The 27,944-nt window shown below is 42.4% G+C and overlaps 1 protein-coding gene across 2 annotated transcripts in view; it reads right to left on the reverse strand.

Moving 5' to 3' along the window:
• The window catches only part of ZMAT4 (zinc finger matrin-type 4), a 341,252-nt gene that overhangs the window by 139,443 nt on the left and 173,865 nt on the right, over positions 1 to 27,944 (reverse strand). For both annotated transcript variants that reach the window (XM_057537356.1, XM_057537355.1), the window contains exon 4: positions 10,756 to 10,912. In XM_057537356.1, coding sequence (XP_057393339.1) covers positions 10,756 to 10,912 — 157 coding nt within the window. The remainder of the gene's footprint in view (positions 1 to 10,755; positions 10,913 to 27,944) is intronic.

A 27,944-nucleotide genomic window follows, 5' to 3' on the forward strand; every position in this document is an offset into this window, starting at 1 on the left:
GGGGAAATAGAGAGTTAGGTTCCTGTGAGCCTGTGGTCACATTCTGATCAACTGGTCAATACAGAATCTTGTTTTACGTGTGCTTCTGTTTAAAGACACCTTCTTTAATATATATTTTTGATTCACTAACATTTAACTCAAAGCCAACACATTACAACTCATGCCTGAACAAAGCTTATCTAAACACACACATTTTCCCCGTAAAGCACATCACAGCCTTCTTGCACTTAGGAAAACTAGACGGCACTCCAGGGCCGTAACGGGGAGCCATTTTAAATGGCAAAATTTCCAATAAAAAGCACAAAAATGCAAAACACCTGGCAGGAAATAGATTACAAAAAAGGCACTTGTTTGCAGTATGAGGGTTGAAATTTCGAAGATAGAGTGTTGCCTTCAGCTGAGAACATACACATGGGGCAACTCAAAGTTTTCACCACTTTGCACACATCTGTGAGTGCCCATGAAATGCCATGAGTGCTGATTTTGTGGTTAAAAATAAATTTTAGTGAGTAGGTGAGTTCACAGATACAAAATCCCACAAATAATGAGGATTGTGTGTTTGTGTATACTTATGTAAGTGTTTATACACAATCATATATTCATTCAATAATTAATCATGTGGCAGGCACTATATAAGTATTTTAGATATATATTCTTCCTCCTTTATTATAATAATTATATAATCTCAGTATCACTATAATCTTACCAATATGAAATTGAGGGCTGAGGACTTAAAATCACTTGTAAAATTCACACAGATAGAACCAGAATTTAAAGCTGAGTCTGATTTCAGGGCCTATGTTTGCCCTCTACTTTATTCTGTGTTTCACCAATTTTGTTTTTTTTTAAATCAAGCAAGTGGCCAGGCATGCCACTTCTTGTCAAATTGGCAAACCACTGCCTTTGATCATCATACTGAACTCAAATTTAATGACCAAGGTAACAATTTGAAAACCAAGCTATAGATATTTAAATGCCTATCCTTATTCTAATTCATGCTTCCAATTTTCAGTCTTCTAACAAGTGTTTATTAAAGGCCTACTATGTGCCAGTAAGTGTTGTATGTGCAGTCAACACAGAGGTAATGCCAGGATGCCTCTGGAGCACGTCAAAACTGTTCTCCATCCATCTTCTAGGGTTAAGCTATACACACACTACAGCAACTTCAAACTCTTACCGGCCAAAAAATGAAAGAAAGGTTATTGCTAAATGTGATGCCATTACCTGTCAGTGATGTCTGAGAGTTATATAAAAGAAAGTGCTCAGTATCCATTCTGGCTAAGAATGATGGATGTATTCATAAAAGCTTGTATGTGAAACAGTAACTTTCAGGGACAATGTATCAAGCAGGATGGATTAGGCTCTCCTGCAGTAACAAACAGCCCCCAAGTATCACAATAAAGGCCTCTTTTTTGCTCTTGCAAAGTCTAGTGTAGGTTGAATGGCCCTCCTCCATCCTGTAGCCCGGTCTTAAGACATCTGCTCCCAACCAATTGAAAGTCTGGGGAAGGTAGGAAGCAAAGGGTGTTTGGATGAGGATTGTCTCTGCCACAAACACAAATAAATTTTCCCGTTAATCCTAAATATAATACCTAACCATATAGACTATGGGTAATCTTAGATCTCACTTTGATTAATGGTAGACAACGGGAAATACCTGTAGTTTAAAGGTTTTATTCTAAACTTCAAATTTCTTCTAAATCGTTTACATTTTCTTCAAGAAAACTTTTTAAAGGACAGTTAAAGGATGTTTTCTTTTAGGATTTCCTTTAGGATTTTGGATCAGAGCTCAGTCTCATTCTTATTTCAATTATTTTGTTTGTATGGGTTGGTCATAAAGAGAAAGGGGAAAAAATCACTAGCTAGCAAGCATAATATCGGGGCCAGTGACTTCAGTTAAATGAAGGTGGTTGTATCCTGCGTTGAACAGTGTCTCCTCTCAAATTCATGTCCGCTCAGAATTTCAGAATGGGAACTCATCTGGAAATAGGGTTTTTGCAGATATAATTATTTAGACTAAGATGAACCACACTGGATTAGGGTGAGCCATAGGTCCAATAACTGGTATCTTTATGAGAAGAGGAAAGGACACACAGATGCAAGGGAAGAAGGTCATGTGACAAGGGAAGCAGAGATTGGGATGATGGATCCAGAAAGCCAAGGACTGCCAGAAGCCTGCAGAAGGTAGGCAAGGATTTTTCCCCAGAGCCTCAGTGTGAGCGAGGCCCTGCCCACACCTTGATCTCAGATTTCTAGCCTCCAGAACTATGAGCATAAATTTCTATCGTTTTAAGCCACCCAGTTTATGAGAAGTTGTTACAGCACCCCTGGGAAACTCTACAGATCAGACCTCAGATTTCAAATAAGAATTTAAAATCAGGAGGTATAAGCATATGAAGGTTTTGATCAAATCTGGTTATAATTTCATCTCTTTCGTTTTCTAAATGTCTTTGAATGTCAGGCCTGGTGGAGATATTTGCTCTCACTCACATCTTGCAGCTTCTCTGGAGAATTCCTTGCTCTCAACAACAGGGAGCCACTGGCCTCCCCTCATTCTCTGCTCTCAAGGTACCCCCCCAAGGTACCTAACTTCCCCCCATCTGTCCTGATCGCTCCACTAACTCCTATCCGGTGTCTCCCCAGCTTCTCAAAGGTGTGTGGTCCTGGGGAGTGTTTCATTTTATACACATACACCTATAATACCACCACTCTCTCTCCTCGCCGCCTCTCCCCCAAGATCATTCACTGTCTAGATCAGAGGTGGGCAAACCTTCCACATAAAGGACCTCGGAGCAAATATTTTAGGCTTTGTGGATTCTGTGGTTTCAACTCTGCCATCGTGGCACAAAAGCGGCCTAGACAGAACGCAGGTGAATGAGCACGGTCGTGTTCCAATCAAACTTTATTTATGGAACACTGAAATATGAATTTTCTATATTTTCCGTGTGTCACAAAATATTCTTTTGATTTTTTTTTAAACCACTTAAAAGCATAAACACCATTTGGGGCTTGCAGACCACACAGAATGGGCAATAAGAGGTCAGATGTGGTTCTCGGGCCAAAGTTTGCTAAACCTGATCTAGCTCAGCGGTTCTCAACTGGGGTCAACTCTGCCCCCCAGGAAACATCTGGCAATGTCTAGAGATGTTTCCTATTGTCACATGTCTAGTGGGGCTCTTTTGTCATCTAGTGGGTGGAAGCCACGGACACTGCTAAACATCGTACAACGCACAGGACAGCACCCCTCCCCTAACCAAGAATTAGCCAGTTACAAATGTCAGCGCCACTGAGATTAGAAACTCTGAGCTAGATAAAGTGTTCTTATGAGAAACTGAGAGCCCTCCCTAACACCCCACGCCATAGGTTATATAGTTATTAAGGCCCTAGTTGGACAAGTCTCATCCTAAATTCTTCGCAGATCTCTCCAACTGCAATGATTCTAACTGTTCTTCAATAGATCCTGTGTATCCATAGATCTTCACGGCGTGTTGTTCATTGTAGCCAAGGGCCCACGTTTCCTCCACCAAACGGCGAGCCTCAGAAGGGCGTGTGGTGTCTTATCCACCTTTACATTCCCAGGACCAAGGGTGACAGGAACTGAGCTAGGAAAACAATGAACTAAAACCTCCAAGTTATGAACTCACTTGAGGCAGGTACCAGGTGAGGGAATTCCAGCTTCCGTAGAGAAGCTACATCTATGAGCCCTTAGAGTGGAATTTTCTGTCCCAGAATGCCAGAGTTGCTGGGTGAATCGATGGCCAACAAGGCCCCATGCTTGATGCAGCAGGAACTACCTTTGGCCAGAATGTCAGTGGGACTGGAGCTGGTTGAGAAGAGCCAGTAGGACTTCCTGCAGCCCCTCTTATGGCATCAGTGGAATCTTCAATTACCCGTTGAGCTTGGTGTCCTGTGGCATCACATGAGGCTGGAGCAGGTGGGACCACAGAGCCAGAAATAGATCTGCAGAATCCCGCAGCTCTGTGTTTGCCCTGCCCTGCTCCCATCCAATGCACCCGACGGCCCTTGGATCCCTGACTCAGCCCCTCCTCCTAACCTCAGAGTTTCTCTCACCCTGAACCCTGCTTTGCTCTCCCCATCTCACAGCCCACCTCTGCCCCACCCCAAGCTTCTGCACCGACTATGCCTCTTCCTCCTATGATTTCTGGACTCGGCTAGTCCACACCCTGGACGTCCCAGGCCAACACCACCAACGGCTCCCTCCCTGCACACAGCACAGAGCCCCGCTTCTCCCATCCTCCGACTCGCCCTCTGCTCAGATCCGGTCACCTGCTCGGTCCTATTAGCTCCATCCTCCCTCTCTGCCCAGTCACGCTGGATTATGTCTCCTTTGGCAGATTTCCCTGGCTGTTTTGATTTGTCTTCTCCCCAGGTTCCTGTGACCTGTACCCTGACCCCTACATCTGCACTCGTACTTGTCCTCAGGCAGGGACAGAACACCGGGTGACACTGGCTGTCACTCTCTGTTTCAAGAACACGGAACACAGGCAAGCTTGTGTCCGGGGAGGATGCAGGAGAACAAGTGTGGAGCCCTGTTCCCTCCAGGAGGTGCTCTTGGTAAAGTAGATTCACCCAACGGAAGCAGCCTTGGATGACAAGACAATAAAGTATTTCAAGAGCAAAATTATATGGCCCGGAGTTCAGAGCAGGGTAAATAAAAACAGCTTCATTTCCTAAGCAAACAGAGCAAAACATTTCCTGAGCTCTACGTGGCCCTGTGATTAGCACTTTGCATTTATTAATCAGATCCTATAATCATTGTGGAAAGCCTTTGATATAAGTAACAGCATTAGACCCATTGTACAGATTGGGAAAGGGCAGTCCGGGCAGGTGAAGTCCTCAGCCAGTAAAGGGTGGGGTCTGACTGACCTGCTTAATATCACAGGACAAAGTCAGCAGCGGTTTTGCACAGCGAAGTAATAAGTTATACTTGGGGGTAAGGCCCTGATACAAAGATATACCTCCTTCCCTCAGGCAAGTCTCTGAAAACGGTCATGTCAGTATTCCCTATGTTGAATTTGAGGCTCCCCAAGGTGAAATAAGTAAAATATACATAAAGGAGTGTCCTGTTTGGCTAAGTATTTACTTAGCCCAGGTGTGTTAGTTTCCTCTGGCTGCTGTCACAAAGTACCACAAAATTAGTGGCTTAAAGCAACACAGTTTTACTGTATCACCATTCTGGAGGTCAGAAATCTTAATTCCATAGGCAACGTCAGTTGCCCCTTGCCATGTAACACATATTCACAGGTTCTGGGGATTCGGAAGTGGACACATTCGGATACACTATTTGGTCTCCTCCAGGCAGTGACAGTACCCTTGGGGCGCCGCCAATGGCAGACCTGCAGCCACTGAACACATAGCCCTACAGGGCACCCAGGCAGCTACGGGGAAAATCCAGCACCGCTTACGGCACAGGCGCCCAGAGTGGAGTCATCCACCTGGCTCCTCATCCTCCCCTGCTCTGTTGGAAGTGCTCCCCTTCACCTACAGACTCGGCTCCTGTGAGGGGCCTCCAGGTCCAATCCCTGCCTTCTGTGAGCAGGTTTACATCAACCTTCTAGCCCCTTGTGTTTCCACTCTGATCGCACAGCTCCTTCCATATACCTGAGATTGGCACTCTCTTCTGGGCCTTCATTCTGGTGTCTGGTTCCTTGTTTGATCCTTCAGAGACGTTGAGTTCTTGTCTTTTCTTTCTTTTTTTTTTTTTAATAAATTTATTTACTTTATTTATTTATTTTTGGCTGCCTTGGGTCTTCGTTGCTGCACGCGGGCTTTCTCTAGTTGCGGCGAGTGGGGGCTACTCTTCGTTGCGGTGCACGGGCTTCTCATTGCGGTGGCTTCTCTTGTTGCGGAGCATGGGATCTAGGTTCACGGGCTTCAGTATTTGTGGCACACGGGCTCAGTAGTTGTGGCTCGCGGGCTCTAGAGCGCAGGCTCAGTAGTTGTGGCACACGGGCTTAGTTGCTCTGCGGCATGTGGGATGTTCCCGGACCAGAGCTCGAACCCGTGTTCCCTGCATTGGCAGGCAGATTCTTAACCACTGTGTCACCAGGGAAGCCCGAGTTCTTGTCTTGAAAAAGATTTACTGTCACCTCTATTTGCTTGCCAGTCCTCAGTCCCAGATGCAGTGTCCTGCCCTCGGCTGGGTGGCTGCGTCTCTCTCCCCCTGACAGGTTTCCTAAACGCCAGAGCCCGTTTGTGTCCTCGGCTCCGTGGCCACCCCCTGCCCCTGAGTTCACAGTCCCTGCTCCCCCGGCCCACCAGCACCAGCACCAGCACTGCCCCCTCTCCTGGGCCAGGCCCCGCCTTGGTTCACAGAACTCACCCCAGAAAGGTCCGTCTCCAAGGAGATCCAATCCCGGGCACCCTTGTGCTCCTCCCAAGGCAGAGTTTGAATAACCCCATGTTAATAATAATCAGGACGTCAGAGGCTCTGAGAGAGGAAAGGGGTCAGGCTGCCTACTACCCCCCATCAACTCACCAAAGGCTCACCTGGGAAGAACACAAGACCTTCTAATTTTCAAAGCACTTTTCAATGTATCATTTGCTCTGTAAAAGGGCCAGTGAGGTAAATGCATCCAGTATAAGAAATAGACGACTGATGGGAAAACTAAGGTTGAAAAGTATGTGGAGCTACTAAAGGAGATGCGACAAGACAGAGCCAGGGCCTCACTTCCTGTCTCCTGACTCCCAGGCTAGGATTTCTTCTGCCATATTATGTCAGTGGGTCAAGCCTGTAGGTAGCATCCGCTGAGAATCTCAGGGTCGGAAGGTCTTTAAATGTCATCTAGGCTAACCATGTAATCTAGGGACATTAAATGTCCTCTAGGCTAATGTCATGATGGTGGCAGCCCCTCAGGAAATGCCTTGCCAAGTGGTCAGCCAGCCTCTGCTTCAAAAGCAGCCCCCAGACACACAGCTCACCTTTAAGTGTCTCTGAACATTAATAAAGCCTTCCTTATCTTGAGCTCAGATCTAACCCCCTAATGTCTACCTACTCATTGGTTGAATCTGTTGCACCCAGGCACACACATGCATGTGTGCACACACACATATGCATACACACACACATATGCATACACACACACACATAACAGGGAAGAGCCGAACTGGACTACCTGTTGGATCTGTTTCTTTTACCATAACCTTTGCTTTCCGCTGCTTTTGTTCATTAAAAGGGTACTGTCTATACATAATTGCCTGCCTTGGGGAACCCTGCCCCTCTGCCTGAATGTTAAACGGAAGTGCCTTTGTTCAGGGAAACTCTGGACCCTGTTCCACCTGTAGATGGCTGCAAGAAAGAAGAAATGAACACATCCCCTCCCGGAGGCTGGCCATTCCAGGGGATAGTTGCATAACTTATGGCCTTCTTACTTTACTTCCTCATCTTCTTCCTTTCTCTGTGCTATAAAATAAACTGGCATCCAAACCCCGATAAGATGGTTATTTTGAGACTTTAGTCTGCCATAATCTCGGTCTGGCGGCTTTCGTATTCCCTGCCTCAACACCTTGTCTCCGATTTATTGGCCTGTCGTGCAGCGAGCAGAGAGAACTTGGACCCGGTAACACACACACAGCATGACTCTTTCCCATGACAGCCTTCTGAGTAATCTCTTTTCCGTGCTAAACAACCCCACTCCCTTTCCTCTCCCTCCAGTGAGAGGATTTCCATGCCCTTCACCATTCTGGCCTCTGTCCTCTGAGTCACCTCGGAACGCTTCCCACAGTGTGGCAGTGACACGACCACGGCAGCCTCAATCTAGCCTCCGAGCTGGGCAAGACCTCCATGCTGGAATCTGCCAAGGCTTGGAGAACGTGATGGGTCCCGAGTCCTCATCACGCTCTCATCTTACAGAAGGATCTAGAAAAGCATGAACTGGAGCAGAGATTCCACAACACACTAACAAACAAGATCCGGAACTGGGTTTTGTTCTAGTGGTCCTACCAAGCATTTCAGAAATTCTAGTAAATACACGTCCATCTGGAAAGGCAACCCAAACCTAAACTATGTAATTCGGCAGGATCCCCAGCTGATGCTTGATCAAAGCACATCTTGAGTAGGAGGAAAGGTATTGATTCCCAGATACCAACTGCTCGCTCTCATCAGATGGAGTAGCTCGGAGAAGCAATGAGCTGTGCTTCAATTATTCCTACCCAGAAATCGCCACCGTTCAGGAGCCTGTTATTTCTGGAGGGGAGGCTTCAGCAGCACACCTGAGCAGGGAGATTGCTTCTGAATTCAGTTGTTTGGGATTTATATGTTCTCTTTTTTCCTTTTGTTTTCATGATAGAAGTAATGTCAAGCCAATCTGGTTGATTAGGCAGAGCAGTTCCTAGATGGGCAGAGGACGGTGAACCTTCGGGCACCACTGCTGGGTTCGGCCGCAGGCAGCAAGGGCGGATGGCAGGCAATCCTGACTCTGCTCAAGGAGCAGAAGGGGTTGCACTTGGGGGCTCAGGAAGCCCGTGGCCTGGGTATTCTTTTCTTCTGCCTCTTGGTCCTTATCCTGCATTTGCAGTAACTGCATTTTGCTGGAGACCAAGCCTCAACCTCTATTCTAGGTCTGGCAAACCGGGTTCCTGATGTGTCCTTATACTTGGTTTCCAGCCCAGCACTCTGGTCTAAAATGACGGTGCCCTGCCATGCTCTGAACAGCCTTTTCTTTCCCTAGAGCCCCAGGACTGCAGCCAGCACCCTGCTACCACCTGCCTGACTTTCTTGATGCTGGTACCCTGCTTGAGTCTCAGCACGATCTCGGTACCCAGAATCTCCATTGCTGGATTCCACCCTCCTATCAGGCCCTCCAACCTTGTCCTGTGCCTCAGGACATAATGCCTACCCTCTGCTTACACTTGTACCTAATGACTCACCTCCCTCTAGGAGGACACATTGCTTTCTTTGCTCCCTGCCAGCAGCTGGGTTGACAACAACGCCAGCCCAGGGACCGATGTAGCTTCCCAGGCTCTCCAGTTCTGTCTGAAGTTACCATGTTCCAAGATCCTTTCTGCTCAAAGCAGCTTTGGAGGAGAATGGATGAGAGGTTACGCTGCAGAAAGGGAGATGCTGGGAAAAGACAACCAGCATCTGTTTCCATAGCCCAAGCCTCACCCACCCAGCGAGGACTGGGCCAGCTCCGTGGACACCAAGACTAAGTCATTAAGGAAACACTGCACTTCAAGTATTTTAGATCTTTTTCCTTTGGGATATATTGATGGCAACTAACAACGCTGAGGATAACTCAGAAAAACAAACTGATGCTTGGTTATCTTAAGGATGTATTGAAATTCACAAAGAACTATTTTTTTTTTGCCTGGTGGTGATTTTTTTTACAGAAATAATAACTCCCATTTGCTAATTAATGTGATAAACAAAGATATAGCCTCTTCTCTTCCATCACCACCCCCAAAATTAATTTTAACAGCAATACTAAGCTTAGGCAGAGAGAACAAATGGGCTAGTTACACATTCATGGAGAACAGGTAAAAACTTTCCAGTGGTTGTTTCTTTGAGGTGTCTATTTTAAGAGATTTGAGAGGGAGTAGGTTACAAGGTGAGTATCCAACCTTTTAGAGAGCAAAAATCAAGAGTTTCGACCAAGTGCCTGCTTATCAAATGTCAACACACAGAATGTGCCTAAAACAAGCTGAGCTTGTCTCCAAATTCCACGTGTTTTGCAACGCCATCCTATATCTGAATGTCATAGCCACCTTTACAAAAACAATAGTCTTTAGTTCAACTAAGTAGAAAAATGCAGTGAAAAGATTCCTTGCTCGTCTCCAAGTAAAAGCAGATATCTTTCTTAAGAAAAACACCAGTGAGGATAAAAGCCAAGTATTGTTTTAGACTCTCTTCAATTTCAAAAATACCATTGAAAAAATAATTACACCCACGATTTATGCATGATTCATTAGGCAGCCAGATACAATGCACTGCTACCTTGTAATTGCACTGAAAAAGTCAACATCATGAAATATACCCTCAACTTTTTGGGATTATCACCTAGTCTAGTAACATCTTTGCCACAATGTAAATCTTGTCCAAAGAATCTATCTTGATTAAATGATAACAGTAGTAATTTAGTTCTATGACTTAATAGACTTCTGAAGAATTTTTTTGTTGTTGTTACTTCTGAAGAACTAGAGGGTCAAATGATCTGTTATCAATGTTTAAGCTTTTTATTGTGAAAGTTAATAGGCTTGAATCACAAGATTCCCTACAAAGATGACTGAAATGTCATCTGGGGGGAGGGGGTGGGTGCACCTCGGGTGTCAGCACATGAAAGTGTTTTTAAAGACTCCCATTTTCCTCCTCCCTATCCCCATGAAGATAAGAACATTATCCAGGACTAAGTAGGGAAGCAATATGTGTACAATACACTATCCATCACCCCTACTGATTACAGACCAAAACTAGAAAGGACAGTGTTCCTTACATAATAGATAGATTATCTTACATAATATACGATAAATATGACAGACAACATCTTGCAGGATGGAAACAGCCATTCAGAAGATGCAAACTGCTGAATTACGAATCTGAAGGCGCCAGGTTGAGAGAACCAGCCCTTGGATTTAACAGTCTTATGACAGCACAAGTTCCGCTGGGCTACCTGCTCACCCTTTAGGTTTTCCTCTCATCCACTCTCATCCTGGCAGCCACCCGTGAAGAGGGAGCCTGACGAACGGGATGGGCACTGGATTTCAGTGTCTCCCCACCATCACTGTTCAGACACCTACCTGTGGGCGTTAATGGGGTTTTCTCTCCTAGCAACAGTTTTAACCTCTTGGCATGGATTTTGCCTTGATAATGTGAGTCGGCCACCACCGCGGAGGTGAAGGACATGTTACAGAGGGTGCAGCACTTGTTTTTATCCACCATGTCGGCATCACTTCCCTGTGAGGGAGACAGATGAAGAGAACATTAGAGAGAGCCCCAAGGCCTCTGAGGTTTTTGTCCCATTCCGTTCTGTCGCACGTGAAACTCGCCATAGACTTTCTTCTTGAAATGTCTGTGTTGTCTTTGCTCTGCAATCTCTTTTTTCTTCTCCATGATAATCATCATCAAAACTTTCTCAGTTACTAACTTCAACCTATATTTAATAGGGACCACTACTGCCGGGCACTGGGAACACAGGACAAATGGGCGGATATGAACCTACCCGCAGAAAACCAAGGCCCACAGCAGGTGAAAACACAGTGGATCTGGCACCGGGAGGAATGGGGTCTCTCACTGCATCCATTATACGCATCAAAGTAAGTAAAATATCAGAGTTCACGTGGCCTGAATTATTTAGCAAAAAATTATCATTTGGCATTCAGCTCTGCCTTTGACCCACTTTAGTCTCACCAGGATACGTGGTCCCATGTTCAAGATTTTTTTAAAGATTTCTTTAAGGAAATGAATATTTTTCATAATTAACTTGAGTCTATATCATAAAGCTATGGTGAGCATGCTGGCTGAATTTTCCAAGAGAGTTTTTGCCATTTTCCTTTCCTTCAGGACAGGTGATTCATTAACTGCGGCACAAAATACTTAAATCCAGCTTGATTTTTATTCCTTTGTAAGACTTCATGAAAATGAATAATGATTTGGAGAAAATAAATCCTTTGTCAGACCATGTGACCTGTCTATTGTGCTCACAGATCATCAATTACTTATATTCTGTGAGGGGAAGATTAATCCATGGGCTCCCCTCGTGCCTAGTTAGAAATTGAAGGTAAAGAAGACTCTCAGTTAAGGAGTTAATCTATTCCTTAGTGGAACGGCAGTAGCAAAGCATCTCTTTATTAAAACAGCAGCCTTGGGTGAGTATCTTGCCCCACAATGGCCCCTTCTCCTATTCCCGGCAGGCCCAAGGAGTGCAATTTAAAATAAAAAGGAATGAAATTGGGTCATCTGTAGAGACATGGATGGACCTAGAGACTGTCACACAGAGTGAAGTCAGAAAGAGAAAAACAAATATCGTATATTAACGCATACGTGTGGAATTTAGAAAAACGGTATACATGATCTTATTTGCAAAGCAGAAATAGAGACACAGACGTAGAGAACAAACATATGGATACCAAGGGGGGAAGGTGGGGTGGGATGAATTGGGAGATAGGGATTGACATATATACACTATTGATACTATGTATAAAATAGGTAGCTAACAAGAACGTACTGTATAGCACAGGGAACTCTACTCAGTGCTCTGTGGTGACCTAAATGGGAAGGAAATCCAAAAAAGAGGGCATATAGGTATACGTATAGCTGATTCACTTTGCTGTACAGTAGAAACTAACACAACATTGTAAAGCAACTATATTCCAATGAAAAAATATTTTAAATAAAATAGCATGGGGACGAGGATGAGGGTGGGGATGGGACTGAGAAAGGGAATTTTGTATTTTTCTGCATAATGATAAGATGTCCAGACTGCTGGAGAGTGCTGCCTTGCAAGTTATGTGGCAGTTAGAAAACTAACTCCTTCCTTCTTAAGGCATTCGTTGGTAATATGGCTGACAATTGGCAGGCAATCTTGGGAGGAGCAGGGTGTGTGTGTGTGTGTGTGTGTGTGTGTGTGTGTGTGTGTGTGTGGTGTGTGTGTGTGTGTGTACACCAGGAGGCTGGCCCGCAGCTCGGGGACCGGGAAAAGGGAGAGACGCCATAAGAGTCTCTGAGATTTGGAGTCCCACTTACAACCATTTATTCTCCTGACCTTAGCATTTAAATCTTAGCATCTCCCCAGCCCCCTTACCACAGCTAATGAGTGAGATTGAAAGAAATGTACTGCTAGGGGCTGGAGTGGGGGTCGGTGAAAGGAGATGGATTCTATGGAGAGGGGAGGGGCTTCCCGAAAGGGGTCTCCTAGAGAGGCACAAACCTCAGGGCAGGACGTCTGGGTAGACATCGAGGCTGGACTCACCGAGTGTACCCTTGCTGAGGGTTTCAAGCCGAGGTTTTCTCCTCAATACAAAACCAAAAAGGGAATTCCCTGGCGGTCCAGTGGTTAAGGCTCTGCGATTCTACTGCAGGGGGTGCGGGTTCAATCCCTGGTCGGGGAACTAAGATTCTGTATGCCTTGTGGCACAACCAAAAAATTTATTTTAATTTAAAAAAATAATAAAAATAAAAATAAAAAACCAAAATGAAGTCATAAATACTTGTACCCCTTTGTTTGGTCTACTGTGGAGCTGACTGGACCAGGCAGGAAATAGGAGAAGAGTTGGCTTCCCCGCATCGACCTCACCAGCCAAGCCCAGGAGATGCCCCAGATCTATGTATGGGGTAGAGCTAGGAATACCGGGAAATACAAATCAGGGAGTTACTGAAGGCTTTGAGCCCAATAAATGAGGAGTGGACAGCTCGGGAGGACTGAGAGACACAAACTGGCACTTTCCCACTCTGTGTGAGAGGATATTTGTCCTACATTTGGCGGTGGGGGGGGGGCGGAGAAAGGAAGGTTGTCGAGGTGAAAGTGGTTGCTTGATTTACCCGTTTTCACCTACTTATGCATAATATGGGTCAAAGCACCTAATTTTTTTCTTAAAATTAGGCAGAAGATCATAAGCCAAAGCTTAACTCACAAGCTACACCTATTTAGATCATGTGCATCCCTCCTGCCTGTTTCTAGCAAAATTGCCAGCCCAGCATATCCCTCTCTCCCTGGAGTTCTAAGGTGGAGACATTTCTATGGAAAGTGGCTGCTGTCATTATATGAAGTGTATTCAGAACTAGTTTCTGGGGCAAAGGACAGCCCTCAAACTGTATAATGACCAGTGGGTTTATAGTATTCATTCACCCAACACATTTTTAAGGACCTCCTAAATGTGTGAGCTGCTGTGTTAGATGAATATAACCCTACTCCTTGTTATTAAGGAGATTGGGACCAGGAGAATTGGAGAAGGCAGGTATAAAATGAAAGGAAAATATTGTAATCAAAGACATATAGTCTCCTATTGGACCCACGCTCTCCCAATTGTAAGGTAAAAAGACTAGTAATGTAAATGAGCCTATCTCTGTGGATTTTCATCTTCAAGCCTTTCTTGTGCCTGGAATGTCCTTCCTCGTCATTTCCTGTCTAATCTCCTCTTTCCAGAACCTGTTTTCATGGCCCAGGTTAACCATCACTTCTTGAGATGAAGCTTCTTCTGTCTCCCTCCACTGTCCTGCAGAAGTGGGCACTGATCTTAGGGTCCTCTGTGTGTCCTGTACATACTTCTCTTAGAATAGAGCACTGAATCGTGATATTTATTTGTTTTCATATTTGTTCCCCTTGTGAGGAAGAAGGACATTGCTAAGGTCAAGGGAATTGATACTGAGGCCCCAGCTTTTAGCACAATGCTTGCCACACAGTGGGACCTGCAGATATTTACTGAATGAATGGAGGAGTTGAGGGTTGGTTTGTGAGGTTAGTAAATTGCATGCCATAAGAAGTCAAAAGAGGAGACAGGTAATGCAAGGAGGTCTATGGTCAGCCCAAATCTTTCAGATTAACAGGAAGTTTGCCAGAAAAAGAACCAGAATTTTCAACAATTTATAAACTAACTTGAGGGTTCAAGTAGGGCAACATTTTCCAAAAATTTATGTTTGTTTCATCATGGTTTTAACATATATTCTTCGATTTCTGCTCTGCTGGGCAATCTCATTCACATCACAATACAGAAGAGCGCTCCCCAACCTTTTTGGCACCAGGGACCAGTTTCGTGGAAGACAATTTTTCCATGGACCGGGGCGGAGGAGGGGATGGTTGTGGGACGATTCAAGGGCATTGCATTTATTGTGCACTTTATTTCTATTATTATTACATTGTAATATATAATGAAATAATTATACAAGTCACCAGAATGCACCATCAGTGGGAGCCCTGAGCTTGTTTTCACTTGCCACTCACTGATAGGGTTTTGATATGAGTCTGCAAGCAATTGATTTATCATGGTCTCTGTGCAGCCAAACCTCTCTGCTAATGATGATCTGTATTTGCAGCCGCTCCCCAGCGCTAGCATCACCACCTCAGCTCCACCTCAGATCATCAGGCATCAGATTCTCATAAGGAGCGCGCAACCTAGATCCCTCGCATGAGCAGTTCACAGTAGGGTTTGCGCTCCTATGAGAATCTGATGCCGCCGCTGATCTGACAGGAGGCGGAGCTCAGGCGGTAACGCGAGCGATGGGGAGCAGCTGTAAATACAAATGGAGCTTCGCTGGCTCGCCTGCCGCTCACCTCCTGCTGTGCGGCCCCATTCCTAACAGGCCACGGACTGGTACCATGGACCCCTGATATAGAAGAATCAAAGAATAATAGAAGCAGAGAACCAATTGTTATGCAAAAATATATCATGGGATGTAATTATGCCATCATTGCAGAAGAGGGTCAAAGAAAGTGTAGCTGTCTGACAAGAGAGGGGCTGGGATGCCCTGAGAAGTTAGGCAGATTTTGAGGCCCATAGGACATCTTCTATAGGATACTTTACTAAAGAGGTCAGTGTAACTCACATGATGCCAACATCTCTGATTCCTCTAATGACGCTGGTGGAGATGCAACTACTCAGAAAGAATCTCAATATTAACCAAGGGCCTGGAAACTGCCAGAATTTAATTGTGTGTTCCTGGCTATCTACATCCTAAATTCATAGCTCCTTGCAACTACAGATCATAGCATTGTTCCTAGAGTCTCCTACTGCCCCCCAGAGCCCTGCTCTTCTATGGCTCAGGGGAGAAATTCCATAAAAGTTGATGAACTGACCTCAATGAACACATTTAAGGTTTCTGGCTTAAAGAATTGAGAATGGCCCCCAACTACCAAGTAAATTAAGGGGAATCCAAGATTGTCTTAAAATATGGGTTTCAAACTGGAGGTAAACATTCAGTGGGACTTTTTCAATGCAGTATCCACATGGCTGAAAGAAAAAGAAGTTGTGGAGGGTCCTAAGGCTGCCTAGACAAAGCATTTTGCAAAGTTAAGAACTTTTCAGAAGAATTCCATCTAGGTGAAAAAAACCTGGCTGACTAGGCCAGAAATCTAGTCCCAAAATTCTGTTTTCTTTTTTTTTGTTTTTTTTTTTGTTTTTTTACTTAATTCAAATAACTGTCTTCGTTCTCCTTTACTTTAAGTGAGTGTAAAAAGCCTGAGAGAGAGACTTTTATTTCAGAATGTCAGAGTGAGGAATCCTGTGAAATTGTTCCCTGGCAAAATAACCATAACCAGTGAAAATTCTTTTTTTTTTTAAAAACCCTTTAAAGTCTCTGAAAATTATCCTAAAAGCAAACACCAAATTAAAAAATATATATCTATTTAAGAAAATATACTAACTCTCAGTAAGAACAGTGAGAGTCTACGGCACTTCAGAGACAACCTTTCCCTCCCTACTGACCCCCCAGTTCAGCATGAAAAAAGGTCCACTCTGCTGTGTGTGGTCAAGAAATTAGTGTTCCCTCTCCCATCAGCTCCCCATTAAGAGATATCAAGAAGAACAGATCACCAACACATCCCCTTTAGCTCCAAGCTGTAGAAACTAAATTCCTGGCAATGTAGCCCAGACAGAGATCAGGTACTCTCTTCCTCACTCTTATTCATAGGACAGAAGCTCTTTTCCTGGCATAGCAGGCCAAGAATATTGGAACCATGATTGGCCATGCCCCAGTTTGCTTGGAGGACAGAGGTTCTGTGCCAGGGGAAACAAGCTAAGAAGACCAGAGGCTGCCACCTCTGCCCAGATAATAAAGCAGAGCTGTCACTCTGAGAAAAGCAGTGGCTCAGAGATTTTTCCATAAGAACAGAGCGGGGAGAGGGGCTGTAAGAACAGAGAGCTCCTAAACTCTCCCCAGAGGAAATGACTGAGTTTGAAATAGAGTGTGGGAAGGTTTATGCTAAAGTATGCTCTCAAAAACAATGGAGGTTTTGGTGGTAAGCAATTAAGAGAAAGCTGATAGCTCCATCAGAGCAATAAGCTAAACCATAGCCCAGCTAGTTTATCAGAAAGAACCAGGGAAAGAGACAGCTAAGGGGAGCCTTCCCGGAGTGAGAACAAACTTCAAAGACTTGCCTCAAAAACTAATGCTACAAAAGGGACTGAATTTAATCAGATCAGAATTTATATTGAGCACTGGCAAAAACAGAAGAGCAATCATCCAGCAATTAGCAGAGCCTAAGAGCTAGGTATGATTCTAGCAGAGGCAGACAGCTTAACAGAGAAGATCAGGGAAAGAGACAGTCAAATAGAGTCCTGCAAAAATGCTGTCACCCCACAATGACTGTGCACTTTCCTAAGGCTGTTCCTCTGAGCAATGACATTTGTGGCTGCATATCATGGGGGGGAAAGAGATATAATTAAAATAATCTAGCAAAGACGCTGGACAAATAAATACGCCATCAAGAACAAAAACAAACCCAAGAGGGTGGGGGAATAAGTTTCCAGAATTGCTACAATATATTACCTAAAATATCAAATTTTCAACAACAAAATTAAAAAACAAAAAAAAAACCCCAGAAAAGTGTAACCCATACAGAGAAAAAAAAAAAGGGGGGCCCAGATGTTAGGTTTATCTGGCAAAGACTTCAAAGCAACATCAAAGACTTAAAACAATTACAAATGTGTTCAAAGAATTAAAGGAAATCATGCTTAAATAATGAAATGTATGATGCCAATATGCTATAAAGTAGAGAATATCAATAAAGAAATAGAAACAATGAAAAAGAATAAAATGGATATTCTGGAGTTAAAAAGTGCAGTAATTGAAATTAAAAATTCATCGGTAGTTTTCAGCTTGCAGAAGAAAGAATCAGTGAACTTGAAGATAGATCAAGATAGAGATTGTGCAATTCAGAAAAGAGAGAAAAAAAAGAATGAAGAAAATTGAACAGAGACTCAGAGAAATGTGGAACACAGTGAAGCACACCAACATATGCATAAAATTGTAATACCAGAAGCAGAAAAGAAAGAAAGGAGCAGGAAAACATATTCAAAACAATAATGACTGAAAACTTACCAAATCTGAAGAAAAACATTCATCTACACATCCAAGACATTCAACAAGACTCAAGTAGAATAAGCGCAAAATGATCTACATCCAAATACTTCATAGTAAAAACACTGAAAGCCAAAGACAAGGGGAAATTTTTGAAGCAGTAGAGAAACACAGCTCATCACAGACAAGGGAACCAAAATAAGATAAACAGTTGACTTCTCATCCGAAGCAATAAAGGTCAGAAGACAGTGGGATGACATACTCAAAAGGCTGAAAGAAAGAAATCTATCAACCAAGAATCTTATATCCAGCAAAACTTTTTTTTTCAAAATTTAAGGTTAAATAAAGGCATTCATAGATTTTTTAAAACTGAGAGGATTTGTTCCTAGCAGATCCACACTATAAGAAATACTAAAGGAAGTTCTTGAGGCTGAAAGCAAATGACATCAGACAATAAATTGAATCTCATAAAAAGAAACAATAAACAAAGAGCACCAGTAAAGGTAACTATGTAATTATAAAAGACAACATAAATGCATATGTCTTTCTTCTCTTAACTAACTTAAAAAGTATATAGAGTCACGTGTATATATTTGTATAGTTGGGCCAATAATATATAGAAATATAATGTGTTTGACAATAATAGCACAAAGGAGGTAGGTGGGAGCAAACCTGTAATACAGTAAGGAAATGACACCAGGTTGTAACTCAAATCCACAGGAACTAATGTTAAGAACCATAAAGAGTAAATAAGAAGGTGAATACAACAAACACTAAAAAAATACTGTTCTCCTTTAATTTCTCAGCTTCCTTAAGGATATAAAATTACATAAAATAGTAATTATATCAACATATCATTGGGTTTGTGACATGCATAGATGTAATATATATACATAATAATAGTAGCACAAAAAATGGAAGGAGAGAAGACTGCTATACAAGAGTAATATTTCTATATTTGGCTAAAATTAAGTCAGTATAAATCTTAAGTAGATTCTGATAAGCTGGGATGTATGTGTAAGCCCTACAGCAACCACTAAATAAATAATTTCGAATAATACAGTGAAAAATCACTAAAGGAATTAAAGTGGTATAGTACAAAATATTCTCTTAATGCAAAAGAAAGTGGTATAGGAGAAATAGGGAATAAAAAAGACATAATTCATAAAGAAAATATAAACTAAAATGGTAAACATAAATCAACTATAGCAACAATAACACTAAACTGTGGCAGTATTATACAGTCTAATCAAAATAGAGATGATAAGACTGGATAAATAGAAAACATGACCAATCAATATGCTGTCTGGAGTACACACACTTTGGATTCAGTGATACAAATGGGTGAAACTACAAGAATGAAAAGATGGGACTTCCCTGGTGGTCCAGTGGTTAAGACACCATGATTCCACTGCAGGGGGTCGTGGGTTCAATCCCCGGTCAGGGAACTAAGATCCCGCATGCCACAGGGCGTGGCCAAAAAATAAAATAAAATGAGCATAGTTTTAAAAAATAAAATAAAAATTTAAAAGATATATCAGGCAAACGGCATATATAACCAATCTGTAGGGACTCCTAGGAAAAGACCTAGGCAGTACACTTTTTAACATCAGTCTGAGCAATCTCTTTTTAGATATGTATTCTCAGGCAAGGGAAACAAAAAACAAAAATAAACAAATGGGACTATATCAAGCAAAATACTTCTGCGCAGCAAAGAAAACCATCAACAAAACAAAAAGACAACCTACCAAGTGGGAGAAGGTGTTTGCAAATCATATATCTGATAAGAGGTTAATATCCAAAATATATGAAGAATTCATACAATTCACAATTAAAAAATAAAACTGATTAAAAAATGAGCACAGGAGTTGAAGAGACATTTTTTCCCAAAGAAGACCTACAGATGGCCAACACATGAAAAGTTGCTCAACGTCACTAATCATCAGAGAAATACAAATCAAAACCACAAGGAGATATTACCTCACACCTGTCAGAATGGCTACTTTCAAAAAGAAAATAAATAACAAGTGTTGGCAAGAAAGTAGAGAAGAGGGAACCTTGTGCACTGTTGTTGGGAGTGTAAATTGGTGCAGCCACTATGAAAAACAGTACTGAGGTTCCTCAAAAAATTAAAAATACAACTACCATATGATCCAGCAATTCCACTTCTGGGTTTCCAAAGAAAACAAAAGCACTAATTCGAAAAGATACATGCACCCCTATGTTCATTGCAGCATTATTTACAATAGCCAAGATATGGAAGCAACCTAAGTACCCATCAACAGATGAATGGATGGATAAAGAAGACATAATACATACACACACACACACACACACACACACACACACACACAATGGAATGTTGGTCATAAAAAGAATGAAATTTTGCCATTTGTGACAACATGGATAGACCTAGAAGTTACGCTATATGAAATAAGTCAGATGAAGACAAATACTGTATGATTTTACTTATATGTTGAATCAAAGAAATAAGACAAATGAACAAAACAAAACAAGTGAACAAATATAACAAAATAGAAACAGAGTCATAGGTACAGAGAAAAAACAGGTGGTTGCCAGAGGGGAGGGAGGTAGGGGGATGAGTGAAATAGATGAAAGAAATTAAGGGGTACAAACGTCCAGTTACAAAATAAATGAGTCAGGGGATGAAATGTGTAGTGGGAGAAAATTAATAATAATGTGATATCTTTGTATGGTGACAAAGGAGGTCAAAAGGTACAAACTTCCAGTGATAAGCTAAATAAGTACTATGGGTGTAAGGTACAACATGATTAATATAATTAACACCGGTGTATGGTATAATGAAAGTGATTACGAGAGTAAATCCTGAGTTCTCATCACAAGAAATATCTCTTCTATTTCTTTAATTTTGTATCTATATGAAATGGGTGATGTTCACTAAACTTATTGTGGTCATCATTTCATGATGCATGTAAATATGTAAGTCAAATCATTATGCGGTACAACTTAACCTTATACGGTTCTGTATGTCAATTATCTCATAATAAAACTGAAAGGAAAAAATTGGGCAAAGGATCTGAATAGACATTTTTACGAAGAAGATATACAAATGACCAATAAGAACATGAAAAGATGCTTGAATCACTAATTATCAGGAAAATGCAAATAAACCACCGTGGGATACCACTTCATAACCACTAGGCTGGCAAGAGTTAAAAAGATGGGTAATAAAAGGCATGAGCAAGGATGTGGAGAATTAGGAACCCTCATATACTGCTGGTGAGAGTGTAAAATGTCACCGCCCCACATTGGAAAACCATCTGGCGGTTCCTCAGAAGTTGAAACGTGGAGCTACCGTATGACCCAGCAATTCCGGTTCTAGATAACAATCAGTCCTTCTCATTTACAGGCACGTACAGGTATCCCCCGCTTTTCGGAAGTTCGCTTTCCCAGAAGACCTCCAGTTAGTACCTGTTTCACTAACTGAAAGAAATCCCAAGAGGATTTTGACTTTTGGGGAGAGAAGTGAAAACAGCACTGAGCTTTCGTTTTGCACTGAGCTGTTACAGGGGCAGCACACAGCCGCAGCTGCCAGAGGAGCGCCACAGGCTCCCTCCCCAGGGACTACACAGCATCTCAGCATCAAGCGGCCATGGCTTTGCACACCCTGTGAGCACCTGTGCCTCCGTTAGCAAGGTGTGTCCTAAGGTAATCGCTTCTTCGCTTTACGCCATTTCAGCTTACGAAAGGTTTCATAGGAACGCTCTACTTTCAGAGAGTGGGGGGAACCTGCATTTGCAAATTTACCTACTTGCAAATATTTATTTGTAACCCCCAAATCCACATTTGTGGTGCTATTGTGGTAATTCGCAGACTCGTGCACAGTGGCAAAAAAATTGAGTCACCTGACACACACGTTCCCAGCTGAGCTTGAACAAGGCAACACTGCCTTCTTGTTTCACCTCTCATGCTGTAAACAAGTGTTCTTTTTATGGCCCATTCAGTTCCACGGTTTTTTTTTTGCATTTTTGTGCTTTTTCTGGGTGATTTCACTGCTTCAAATGACCCCCAAGAGCAATGTTGAAGGGCTAGGCAGTGTTCTCAAGCACAAGAAGGTTGTGATGCACCTTACAGAGGAAATACACGTGTTACATCAGCTTCATTCAGGAGTGACTCATAGTGATGATGGCTGTTTGAGTTTGGTGCTAATCCATAAACAATACTGTACATCTGGAATAAGGAAGAGAAAATTCGCTGATCCTTATGTTATCCAGAAAGTGCTAAAGTCATATCTGCAGTGCATGATGAAGGTGTGGAAAATCTGGACAAGTGGCTAAATGTGTGGATTCACAAGATAACAGCCGATAAAAAAGCATAATGGACAGCATTGTTGTGAGGCTAAAAGTCAATGAAATGTACCTCATTACCCAGAGTCAGGAAAATATTAAACGTTCCTCAGCTAATTTTATCATAAAAAAGAACTATGTATAATCAATTATTTGTAAGAAATGTATATTAAATAAGGCATCTTTAAAGAGAAACACATAAAACGAGGTTATGTATCGATAGATTGACAAAAGTCTCGGGACCAGCGGCTTGCAGGAACTTAACCCTGTATTTCCCCTAGAAGCAGTGGCTCAGCATTTGCTAACTCAGAGCTGGTGACTTTACAGAACATAACTACATGAAAAATGAGAACTGAATGTATATTTCATTCAAGAGAAATAAAAATATATGTCCACATAAAAACATGTACATAAATATTCATAACAGTATACTTCATAATAGCCCAGAAGTGGAAATAACCCACATGCCCATCACCGGAAGAACTGGTAAATAAAATGTGTCATAATCCATACAATGGCCCATTATCAGCAATAAAAAGAATAAAGTACTGATACATGCTATGGCCCAGATGAACCTTGAAAACACTATGCTAAGTCAAAGAAGGCAGTCACAAAAGACCATATATTGTGTGATTCCATTTGTATGAAATTTTCAGAATAGGAAAATCTATAAAAACAGAAAGTAGCTTAGTGATTGCCACACAGTGGGAAAAGGGGAGAGAGAGTGAGGGAAAATGGGAGCAACTCCTAATGGGTACAAGGTTTCTTTCTGGTGAGGATAATATTGTATGGTTTACTATGGTAATAGTTCCACAACTCTGTGAATGCACTAAAAACCCTTGAAGTGTACACTTTAAATAGGTGAATTGTAAGATATCTGAATTATATCTCAATAAAACTGTTAAAGGAAAAGAAGCCTAAGAGATGCATTTAAGTATTCCAGAAGTCCAAAGGAATACTACATTTGAAGCATAACTTTTCTTTTCTGGGCATCTTCTGATTGGAGGCAAATCCACTGAGAAAGGGAAAAATAAAAAATATTTTGTTCGTGTGGACTGCCTTGTAGGATATGTCTCAGAACTAGCTGGAAGTCCTTGGAACTCCGATCACTGGTGTCCATTTTAGCTAAAGACATTTCGTGGCTATCATGGAACTCTAACTGCAGCTGCTATTAACCTACACCTAAAGGCAAGAGCAACCTGACACCCCCTGCTAGAGCCAGAAATAACTGTATCTCCCAGCACATACCGTGCAGTAAGATGAAATGTCCAATAAATGCAACTATTTCCAGAGTTATGCATGTCGTTGCTTATCGTCTGGTATTTAACTTTGAAAAGAGGCAGTAAGCAGGGAAGAGTGTTCCTTCTCTTTCTCTCCTACTTTATTGGGAACAAAAGACCTAGAATATGCTTCCTGACTGACTGAGGGGCCCTGGCAATCTTTCTCCCACTGTTCTCTCACGCATCCTGTCCCCCTCCATTTAGGTCACACTGTCCTCTCCCCTCCCAGGCTATTCAAATCACACCCAGATGCCAGTCCATTTTCTCCAGGACTCCTGTGAACTTCAGCTACGTCTTCAGTGGCTGACCTGTCACCGTCCTGAATATCTGTGCCTTAAGTTTTGATTAGGTATATGTCTTTAATTGTTTCATCTGCATTTTTTTATTAGGATCATCTCTCCAAAACCATCTTGAAGGCAAGAACTATAGGAGTGATCATCCCTCCCCACCCCCCCATCTCCAGAGCCTGCTGTGGGTCTAATTACATAGAAGAGACTCAATAAACATGGAATAAATAGTTGCTAACTGAATGATGTGAAGTGGCCATCCATGAACCAGTTCTAACTTGGTCATGTACATCTGTTTTCCTCATAAAATCATCTCTCCCCTGCTCTCTTCCCAGCATTATTGCTGTGTCTCAGGAAAAGGTCAATGCGCATGGAGCTCACACTCAATACTGAAATGGACATAGTGGCAATGGTATGTTATCATGGGAGTTTGCCCACACAACAAGGATGTGTCCTGCTGGCCAGGAAAGTGGATGGTGACCAGATATCCCAAGAGGAAGCTACAGTGTCTGCAAGAAAGTTGGCATGAGCCTCGTGTCCCAGTGTTGACTAGAGAGATACACAACCCATCCTTTGGATGGAAACCATCCCTCCATTTCCATAGGATTGGGGAAAGTGGTCCTTTTGACACTAAAGGAAAGAGAGAAAGAAGATGTCTCCCCGGGAGAGATGCAGAATTGTCTGTGTGCCTTTGGTGTTTGGAAGGCACTGGTTTGTTTTTGCAGTCACTGAAGAAATATTTAAACAGATGGTAACAGTACTTACGAGACCCCCAAAGGGAGAAATTAGCCAGAGCCCCTGAGACAGGACAAGCACATAAGGCAGATAAGCCCCACTAACAAAGAGAAGGCGCAAACAAAACTGTCACCATTGAATAGATGAGCCACAGAGAACAAAGGCGGTGGGACAGGCAGGAGGGAAGAGGGGGAGACCAAGGGCTAAAAGCTCTGAAAATCTAGAACCTTCCAAAGGAAAAGCTGTATGTCCTGCCTGAGACACCACTTGAAGATTGGACAGAGCTGAGGCGGCCTTAAAATTTGAATGCCACCCATGCCGGAGAGGCCCTCCTCCTTCAGAGAGCCCTATTCACCTTTGCCATCTACACTCTCAGACCCCACGTACCCACACACCTGCCTTTTCTGAGCCGTATGAGGCACCTTATGTATTTTCCCACACTTAGTTTTCATAATAACTCAAAAACAGGCTTAGGATTTATCTCTGTCTTCCCTTTTCCCTCATCCCCCAAATACAAGCCATCAGCACATCCTGTCACCTTGTCCTCCAATTACACCCCCAAACTGTCTGTTTCTCTCTGTCTCTCAATCCACTTATATAGTCTTTTCTCTGATCACTCGCACCATTCAAGCCTGAGTCCTTCTCCACTGCATGCCTCTCTTTTATACTCTTCATAGCACTTACTTCACATTCTAAAATTATACGGTTTAGCTATTTAAATCAATTTATTTCTTATCTGTCCCCTACCACTAAATTATTCAGTCCTGTGTGCCCAGTATCCAGAGAAGCAGACTGGCCTAGAGTCTGTAAGACAAGCCACAAATATGGCCACATTTAAAATTTTAATAGTCATATTAAAAGAATTAAAAGAACCTGTGAAATGAATTTTTAAAAACATACTTTATTGAACCCAATATATTCAAACTATTTTCTTTCCACATGTATTCAACATAAAAATTATTAAGGAGCTATTTTATATTCTTATTCTCCTACCAAGACTTTGAAATCCGGTGTTTACATTTACAGCACATCTCAATTCAGGTTACCCGTATTTCAGGCGTCCAGTGGGTCCATGGGCCAGTGGCTATTGGGCTGGATGGCATAGTTCTAGATCATAATGAGTAACTGTTAAATACTAGTTGAACTAAAAAATGAATGAATAAATGAATGAAGGACTCAGTGAATAAATAAATGAATTCCCATTTTCACAGATCAGGAAAGTGAAACCAGAGTGTTTACATAAATTCTCCAGTGTGTCATATGTTTAGAACGTGGGGGAACTGATTTTTGAATCCTTGACTCACTGAATTCAAGGCAGTGCTATTTCCATGACATGGCACTGGCATCTTAGGTCAGTCGTCTCATCAAAAGCTTTCAAGGGCCCTTTACTACCTAAAAATAAATTCCTTATCATGACATTTAAAGTCTGCTACCACGTAACTCTCAACACACTTTTCCACTGCTTTTCACACATCATGTGCCCCAGGCAAACTGATTTTTTCAAGGTCAGGAACACAAAGGAACCTGCCAGGAGATGGCCTGAAGTCCCAGTTCTCAATGTCTCTGCCCTTCATAGCCTGGCCGCCTGCCCTTGTCGGATGCTGCAGGTGACTGAGGATCCAGTGCTTTTGGTCCCATTTCTGTATCAGGTTGGACAGCAGCGACTCCCCAGAAGAGGAAGCCCCTATCTTGTCCATCTTTCTGTCTCTGCCCCAGCAGAGTGCCCGGAACATGGCAGCTTGAATGGAGGAATAAACCCCCCATCCTACAACCATCCTGAGTACATCCCTGCATGTCCTTGTTCACATGGCCCCTTCCACCTAGAATTTCCCCAGTCCCTCTACATGCAAGGGTCACTCAGATACCATCTCCCTCATCAAGGCTTCCCCAAGACAGCCCACCACCAAGAGATCTCATTCTTCCCTCACGGCTGCACAACTTCATTTAGGTCTCTCCCCACACACTTAACACCACCAAGCAAATATCTCACTATCTCTACTGGAATGTTCATTCTTTGGCCTAAAAAGGTATCATTCCCAGTGCCCAGCATGGTGTTTTTGTGTGATGTCCTAAAAAAAACACAGAATACTGCATTAAAGAGGAGCAGATCTGCATTCAAAAGATGCTGGTTTAAGTCCTGGCTTTAAATGTACGAGATGTCACATAATTATTGAGTCTGAAATTTCTCCCCTGTTATGTATGAAATAAAATCTGCCCTGTCTATTCATGAGGTAAAAGTCAGGATAAAAGAATACAATATATGGAAACATGCTTTGTTTGGAAAGTACTTTTCAAAGTTTATATATATATATATATATATATATATATATATATATATATATACACACACACACACGTATATACACATATTTATGTATATACATATATAACATATAATTATAATATTGTAATTATATTATTCATATATATATACATACATATTCAAATAGACTGGGGGATGGATGCATATTATCTTATTTTATCTTTTTCATGGCATTTATTTATACCTGACTTTTTCTCACTTATTTACGGGCATTCATGTTTAACCCCTGTCTTCTATTGTTGTAATGTACACTTCTTGAGGCCAGGAACTCTGTTTTATTCACAGCTCTACCCCCAGTGTCTATAAGAGGACCTGCCATAGGCCATTCAATAAACATCTGCTGATGAATGAAAAAATACACGCACACAAAATAAAATGAGGATTCTGAGAAGATGTTGGTGACAGTGGTACAGTTTTAAATTTTCTCTGAATCCCCAAATAAACACAGAACTCAAAAGCCAAACAAAAAAAACCCAAAGGCAACACTTCTAGCAAAACTAAATGACAAGGTAGTCCCAGGAACTTCAAAATACAAGTGAATAAAAATAAACAACAAGATCTAGAAGGCCTGTAGGTGTAAGCCTCTGTGCAGGAAAACAGAGTGAAGGCATGGGGCACCTGTTGGACCTCAGAGCAGGAGGGCCCTCAGCGGCCAGTAAGTCCTCATGAGAGAGCATGGCAGGTCCATGTGAGAACTGCAGCTGAAACTAGGAGGGCCTGCTCCATCCCAACAGCAGGTAGGTGCAAGGGTGTATGCAAGGTCAGGAGAGGAAAGCACAGTCTTGCCCCTTGGAACTTCCAAGGCAATGCATCAGAATTCTTACCAGGACAGAACTTTATCCTGAAAAGACACTGCTGAAGATAGAATCAAAACCTTGGGGTTGACATATACACACTACTATATTGAAAATAGATAACCAACAAGGACCTATTGTATAGCACAGGGAACTCTGCTCAACATTCTGTAATAACCTAAATGGGAAAAAAAACTGAAAAAGAACAGATATATTTATATGTATAACT

The sequence above is a fragment of the Balaenoptera acutorostrata genome, chromosome 21 (genome assembly GCF_949987535.1).
Source record: "Balaenoptera acutorostrata chromosome 21, mBalAcu1.1, whole genome shotgun sequence".
Taxonomy (NCBI): Eukaryota; Metazoa; Chordata; class Mammalia; order Artiodactyla; family Balaenopteridae; genus Balaenoptera; species Balaenoptera acutorostrata.